General features: G+C 28.9%; 2 protein-coding genes across 6 annotated transcripts in view; one reads left to right on the top strand and one right to left on the bottom strand.

The window, feature by feature from the left end:
• LOC115235102 (probable serine incorporator) overlaps positions 1–5,239 on the top strand; it is a 6,637-nt gene extending 1,398 nt beyond the window's left edge. Inside the window, exons 2-11 of one of the 4 annotated variants that reach the window (XM_029806684.1) lie at positions 184–348; positions 466–650; positions 719–928; positions 998–1,082; positions 1,184–1,367; positions 1,461–1,646; positions 1,842–1,880; positions 2,457–2,619; positions 2,698–2,881; positions 4,475–5,239. In XM_029806684.1, the coding sequence (XP_029662544.1) occupies positions 184–348; positions 466–650; positions 719–928; positions 998–1,082; positions 1,184–1,367; positions 1,461–1,646; positions 1,842–1,880; positions 2,457–2,619; positions 2,698–2,836 (1,356 nt within the window). In that variant the 3' untranslated portion in view covers positions 2,837–2,881; positions 4,475–5,239. The remainder of the gene's footprint in view (positions 1–183; positions 349–465; positions 651–718; positions 929–997; positions 1,083–1,183; positions 1,368–1,460; positions 1,647–1,841; positions 1,881–2,456; positions 2,620–2,697; positions 2,882–4,474) is intronic. The other 3 variants (XM_029806686.1, XM_029806687.1, XM_029806688.1) reach the window with 3 other exon arrangements.
• Positions 5,240–5,245: 6 nt separating this feature from the next.
• Positions 5,246–7,878, bottom strand: part of LOC115235101 (nose resistant to fluoxetine protein 6-like) — an 18,118-nt gene continuing 15,485 nt past the window's right edge. For both annotated transcript variants that reach the window (XM_029806682.1, XM_029806683.1), the window contains exons 7-13: positions 7,752–7,878; positions 7,501–7,669; positions 7,118–7,311; positions 6,905–7,034; positions 6,639–6,831; positions 6,401–6,546; positions 5,246–6,245 (exon numbers count right to left, since the gene is read on the bottom strand). The exon at positions 7,752–7,878 is cut by the window's right edge and continues 1 nt beyond it. In XM_029806682.1, the coding sequence (XP_029662542.1) occupies positions 6,099–6,245; positions 6,401–6,546; positions 6,639–6,831; positions 6,905–7,034; positions 7,118–7,311; positions 7,501–7,669; positions 7,752–7,878 (1,106 nt within the window). In that variant the 3' untranslated portion in view covers positions 5,246–6,098. The remainder of the gene's footprint in view (positions 6,246–6,400; positions 6,547–6,638; positions 6,832–6,904; positions 7,035–7,117; positions 7,312–7,500; positions 7,670–7,751) is intronic.

The following is a 7,878-nucleotide window of genomic DNA, read 5'->3' as shown; positions in this document are numbered from 1 at the left end:
TTAGGATGTATATAGTATATAAGTGCTATGTATTTTTTAAAGATCTTTTGGTACGATAAAACTAATGATTATTACAGAGATATTAAATTATATCATTTGAGAAATTACTATTGTATTTTTTTGTTTTATCTATTTATAAATACCATGGATTCGTGTCCTACACTGTTCTTTTTTGCTGTATAGCTTGCGTGCTTGTGCGGAAGCACAGCTTGCAGTTTCTGTTGTTCTCAATGTCCCTCGTGCAGGAACAGCACAAGCACTCGCATTATGTATGCGTTGCTTTTATTGCTGGGAACTATTGCAGCCTGCATTACTCTGGCTCCAGGACTTCAGAATGTTCTTAAAAAGGTAAAGAAATATTTTTAATAATTAGAAAAAAAGACATATATAATGATCTTATATGTATATATATATATATATATATATATATATATCAAATGTCTTATATATACCATTTTTAAATAGGTTCCATTCTGCGCAAATAGTTCGAGTTATGTTCCATCAGACTTTACTCTCGACTGCGAGTCTGCAGTTGGTTATTTAGCAGTCTATAGAATATGTTTCATTCTTTCTCTGTATTTCTTCTTGATGTCTGTAATAATGGTCAGAGTGAAAAGTTCACAAGATCCACGAGCACCAATACAAAATGGGTAATTGAAATAGTTACGTCTTGCTGATTAAAATTGCAACTCTTGTAATATTTACATAAAATTCTCAGATTTTGGGCAATCAAGTATCTTTTGATAATTGGAGGAATCATTGGCGCTTTCTTTATCCCAGAAAATTCATTTGGATCTACTTGGATGTATTTTGGGATGTTAGGAGGTTTTCTCTTTATAATTATTCAGTTGATTCTGATTGTTGATTTTGCTCATTCTTGGTCTGATGCATGGGTAGCAAATTATGAGGAGACTGAATCAAAAGGATGGTAAGAGAATATTTTTATAATAATGTAAATATAGCAGACATCTTTGTTATCAATACATGCAATTTTTAGGTATGCTGCACTATTAGGTGCATCTTTCTTCAATTATGCTGTTTCTATTACTGGAGTGGTGTTACTTTATATATATTATACTCATGTAAGATTATTAATTATATTTATTTTTATTTTAGTACAGATTTATAGATTTGCTTTACAAGGATATATGTACACTTATCTAAAATTGTTTTATATTTACAGGAAAATACATGTGCTCTTAACAAATTTTTCATTTCATTTAATTTGATTCTGTGTGTCATTATTAGTATCATATCAATATTACCGACTGTACAAGAATATCAACCGCGATCAGGGCTTCTTCAGTCTTCTGTGTTAACATTATATGTGGTATACTTAACATGGAGTGGTATATCAAACAGTCCAGGTAGATATAAATGATTCAGAGTAAGCTAGAAATATATATATGATCATTTTCTTGATTGCTATTACTTTTTATTATTACTATTTTAATTTATAGATCGTCAGTGCAATCCTGGTTTTCTATTCTCTAATAATGCACAAAATCGTGTCACATTTGACAAGGAAAGTATTATTGGACTTATAATCTGGTTTAGCTGCGTTTTATACAGTTCCTTACGTACAGCATCTAAATCATCAAAGATTACAATGTCCGAGAATGTGCTCGTTCAGGATAATGGAGCTGGTAAATATTAGTCTAATAGCTGTTTGTATATGTGACTTAGTGACTGCAATTTTGGAAATGCGTGCCGTTCCTCGTATTGAATATCTTCACAGAACTATCTTTTTTAATGCACCCACAGTATCTTTCTATCATCTATATATATTTAATCTTATAAAAATTAAGATAGTTGTATTAAATACCAATCTTTCTATATAGTTAGGAATGCAGGAGAGCAGTCTCTTATTGGTGGTGAAGGTAGGCACACACTACATCTTACAAATAGAATTTATTTTCTGATTATGCGTTCTGATTATATGCATTTACATCTTTAAAAAATACATATCAATATGTTTTTATATATTTGCACAGATAAAATGTGTTCAATAGTTTACTTATATATGTAATAGAAAGCATCTTCTATATTTTTATAATTATGTAGTATTGAATAGATCTAGTAATTAGTGTGTGTTTATCTTTATTCCCTTGCTTATGTTACATTTGTTTATTGTATCAGTCTATTTTTGTTTGCCATTGTTAAATATTTTTGTAGACATAAATATGGTTGTTTTATGTGCAATCGTTATATAATTTTCATAATATTGAAATTAAACATTAAAGATACAATACAGGTTAATTGCCATATTTTTGCAATTATAATTTCATTATATATGTATGTGATAAAATAACATCTATGCACAAATGCATGCATTTTACAACAGATTATTGTTAAAAACACATTTATATGAAAAACTATGCTTGTTTCAGTTTTTTTATTTGCAATTTAGTAGCTTTTTCTTTTGTGTTATTTTTTTTTTCCCTAAATGTAACCAGATTATACTACAGTAGAAGGACGCAATGCCGATGCAGAAGGTGGGAATGATACCAAAGTTTGGGATAATGAAGAAGAAAAAGTGGCATATAACTGGAGTTTCTTTCATCTCATGTTTGCTCTCGCTACTTTGTACGTTATGATGACACTTACAAATTGGTATAAGTATGTATCTGTATTATTATATTAAACTATTAACATATTATTTTGATGTGCATCAGTATTACTATAATATTTTCATAGACCAAACTCCAGTCTGGATACCTTAAATGCGAACGCTGCTTCGATGTGGGTGAAGATTATTTCTTCATGGATGTGTTTGGCTCTTTATGTATGGTCGTTGATAGCACCTGCAGTTTTCCCGAATAGAGATTTCTCTTAAGTTTCTGGACTTATCGGAAGGAAAATCCAACAGCCTGTGAAACAGGTATCTATGACTTAGTGTCATATAATGTGAAATGAATGAATTATGATAAACGTTAAGCACACACATAGATACACTGGAGTTTCTTTCATCTCATGTTTGCTCTCGCTACTTTGTACGTTATGATGACACTTACAAATTGGTATAAGTATGTATCTGTATTATTATATTAAACTATTAACATATTATTTTGATGTGCATCAGTATTACTATAATATTTTCATAGACCAAACTCCAGTCTGGATACCTTAAATGCGAATGCTGCTTCGATGTGGGTGAAGATTATTTCTTCATGGATGTGTTTGGCTCTTTATGTATGGTCGTTGATAGCACCTGCAGTTTTCCCGAATAGAGATTTCTCTTAAGTTTCTGGACTTATCGGAAGGAAAATCCAACAGCCTGTGAAACAGGTATCTATGACTTAGTGTCATATAATGTGAAATGAATAAATTATGATAAACGTTAAGCACACATAGATATATCTATATATATCTAAATATAATTTAAAAATCTTATGTTACAGACATTTCTCTGCTTATGATCTAACATTGAAATGCTAATCACATATATTTACGCCAAATAATGCAATTTGAAATATTGCATATTAAAAGTATATTAATATATTATAAGAAAAATAAACACACATTTTATGTGCCCAATTTTGCTTCCTCAATATGATTATATCTTTGATATAGAGATATTGCAGAGAATATATATATGTGTTATACATGCTGCATGTAATTTTAGCACTAAACTTTTATTAATAATTTTTTTAAGTTGTGCAAGTCGATTTAATTTTTAATTTAATAATGTGCTTTATTCCGGGAAACTAATAATTATGTTATTATTACATGCTTTATCCTATAAGAGAATCAGTTTTATTAATACATATATGTGAAATAATACGTATATATGAAAAATTACAATATATATAAAAATATAATACAAAAGTATAGATTATCGAGCAAAAGTATATATTTATATGTCTAGTATAAAATTTACGATATAATTTGAAAAGTCGTTTCAGCATCTATTCGATTTATATACTATGCAATATGTTGCATGTACTCAAGTAATATTGCTGTACCACTGATGCATTTATAACTAGTTTATAACTGGAACTGACGCATAAGTGTGCGTTATGTGTTATTGAGATATATAGGATGAGGTATTTAAAACAAGCCACCTGAATAACTCGACTGCTTCTTCTCTCGGCAGCATCTTCTCCACACTTCTACCTACAAAAAAACTATTGACATCAGATTATGTCCCCCTTGAAACCAAGCAAAATTGGTCTGATGCATTTTCGCTCGAATGCAGAAACAGTCGAGTTATTCAGGTGGCCTGCTTTAGATGCTTTACCCTGTATATATATATATATATATAAATTGCATATATATATTCCTATCAAGTATGATCATATTCATGTCTAATATGGTATAATTAAACATTTTTAATGGTGCTGCTTATTAAAAATTATAGTATTTAGAATTTATTAAGATATAGGACATAATAATCAAAACTGTAATTTATTTATTAATACATTTATTGTTTTTCTTTTCTTTAAATTATATTATTTTATGCTTTCATTTTCAGCTAAAACACACACAGCCTCAATTTAGAGCTTTCTTGTAATATCATCTGCCTATTGCAAAACGTATACATAACAACATGTATAAAAGAAGTTAATTACAACTGATTTCATGATTGAGTACTATTAAGAGTATATGAACAGATAATTGTCATATGACTTTTGTGTTCTATGATATATAAAAAAATATTCCTGGAAACAATTTTTTGTAAAACATTTATATAACTATAAATGTGTATATCAATGAATTGCATTTTTTTGTTTCGATTTAATTCAAAATACTATTTTCTTTCGTACGTTTATGTGTTTAAATTTTTGATAAATGAAACACACACACACACACACACATATATATATATATACATATATATTCTTCTATGTAAATATACTTAATATTTATATCGTATAGTTATATCGTAATATAATTATTATGGATTACTATAAAACTTTATAAGTTTACTTTAATGTTGCAAATATGTTTTTGATTTATTTGATAAGATGTGTTGCAACAATTATATACAAACATTATGTATTTTATGTTTGGCAAGATTAAAATATTTTTCAGCGATGTTTGGAACATATATAACAGATTTTAATTTAAGTTTTACTTCTGCATCTGTATGTATAATATTATAACATAATCTAAACAGTTTTTTTATTTTTACTATGCTCTTCTGTATGTAATAATCAAGGATTGTATTCAAGAAATTATGTGTAAACTGTATTTCTCGAACAATATATGTAAGACATAGAAGTAAAGAACAAGACAAGAAAATTATATATGAAATGTGTATTTAATATTTTTAACAATAATTATATTTTATTGTCCAAAACTTCCTGAGCAATATATTCCTAATCAAAAGGCACTTTTGTACATATACACAATAATTACGAGATATTAAAATTTTATCTTTCCACATTGATGTATTGTGCTGGTGATATGTAATCAAATTTTATATAGATATAATTTAATTATATTATAGTATTTTAATTATGTAGCTGATTATTTTTGCTTTAGGTTAACTACTTTTTCATCTGATTTATAGATAGACAAATTTCTTGGTTATCTGCTTTTATTTACTTTTTTAAATTTGCTTTATATTATTAATAATAATTCGTTTTATGTTGCGAGGCCAGAGGAATTAAAGCATTCAATGCTAATCTGTTTAAATTATGATTTATATAGTATTGTGTATTGCCTAAATATAAAACTTATACATAATAATTCTTTGTAAACATATTAAGTTTATCAGAGTTGTATGAAAAATAATGAAAAACTAATATTTACAGTTATATTTGTATGGCTACATGTGCAAAGTAGTTTATGTAAATATGGAAAAGTTTATGTAAATATGTTTTTATAATTATTTAAAATGCATATCCAGGTTTTTAAGAAAAGAAGAGAGAATTTTTTTAGAAGACACTTTTTGATTCGTTTTGCTAATTATTTTTCCGTAGAAAAAAATATTTATGACTCAATTTGATATGATAACTTCTCTCTCTACCTAATAGTTTTCATATTAGACATTAATTATATCAATAGGGTTGAAAACACTAATATGTACAAAATTCTAGAATGTTGTGATCAAGATAAAACATTTAGTCGAAATCATTCAAGTTAAAAGAGATCTATTCTATTTTGGATGACTTTGTTTTATCTTTTTGCAATACTGGTTTTTTCAATAAATAATTTTTTAGATTTTGGAATGGTGAATCGAATAGCAGCGTAAGAATTATGGACATGCAAATAATCCATATTATTTCTTTCAAATTTATCTGAAACAAAATTTAAAGACGTATTAGAGATATAATTAATATTACATATATAATTAAATAACTTCATAAATGTATATATGTATACATATGAGTGAAAGAAATAATGTATTTGAAGAGATTCCACTTAGATTCTTTTTCAGATCTTCAAGACTTACCATTATCCTGAAAAATTCATAGTGCTCCGCAGTGCGGGTTTGTCCAACATTGTAGAAATATATCGGGAATTGCGTTAAATAAACGGCATAACTAATCCTTGTAGTAATAAGAAATCCTCGCCAAGAGGATAATTTACTCAAGAATCCTGTGATTGTACGACACACGTTACTTTCAAACGAGTATTATTTGCAAATTGTTAATTTTGCATTATTATTAATATGCTTTTTCAATAATTACCGTTTGAATTGCCAGTATGCTGTATTATAGCCACCCAAAGGAACAACCCACACCATCCGATAGGAGCGAACGCGTTATAAGTAGCTGCGTGGATCGGATCGTATACGTAATCGATTGATCCCATTTTAGCGGGTCCAATAAAAGATGCCAAGAACATTATAGTGCACACAATCCAACCTGTATAGAGAGCTGTCTGAAATCCGCGCGTTATAAAAATTAGTATATTTATCAGAAGAAAATTTTATATTTAATACAATGCCACCCACTGCGCTCAGTTTAAAATCCTTAGGTATATTCCGAAGTAAATAGCCCACAAAGATGCCTATAATGTAAATGGTTAATCTATGCGATGGTAATGAGTAGGAGAAATCGGCAGTATCGAATAACTGTCTTATCCTGTCAAGAAAATAAGAATATGCGAATAATGTATATTGGATTTAATTATTTTTCAATGTTAATATAACACGTGATTTACTTACGATGTGCCAAAATATACATAATTGTTGAGATATCTGGTATACGTGACGTAAAATCTCAACATCGTGGATATCAGGGCTATTACACCAAGTACAATGACGCCGATCTTTGGTTTTTTATATAGGAGTAACACCATTGCGGGTGAAACCGCAAATAATTGCGTGTCTATTCCCACATGATGCGTGTGCGTAAGACACTGAAAACGGGAAGGATTATTTAAATCTTGACGTAGAAGAGTCGAAATAACATTGAAAATTTTCTTTTAAAGACGTGCTAATATAGATATTTTTTAGAGATCTTTTAGTTGTTTTTTGTATTTTGGAGAAATGATTTTATCTCTCGCGTAAAACAATTATTTTGCATACATTTTATGCGTTTTACCTACCATATTTTCGAATCCAAAATAATTATGAATAAATAAGAAATTACGCCACCACGTTTTCTTGCAGATATTGGCGTGATTAGTCACCACCAATGGCCACTGCGGTCCGGATCCGATATACGGCATGATGTGAGTACAAAATAATATCAGCGCTCCTAGAGTCGGTACCAATCTAAAATCGGACATTGTGAGTATTAAAAGGATTAGATATTTTCACATTTATTTAATTATGACATATACATTGCTATCAGTACCTCAGCAAGCGCGATAAGTATTCAGTTTTGATATCTAACGTTCCGGTCCTGTTCAATCTGCCTACAAACGAGTACGTCGTTAACAGACCGGACAGCATGATGAACGGATCGGTATAAAGACTGGCCG

This window comes from Formica exsecta, unplaced genomic scaffold (genome assembly GCF_003651465.1).
Source record: "Formica exsecta isolate Colony F162 unplaced genomic scaffold, ASM365146v1 scaffold21, whole genome shotgun sequence".
NCBI lineage: Eukaryota > Metazoa > Arthropoda > Insecta > Hymenoptera > Formicidae > Formica > Formica exsecta.
The sequence above is the reverse complement of the archived record's forward strand: the minus strand, read 5'-3'. Positions and strand labels throughout refer to the sequence as shown.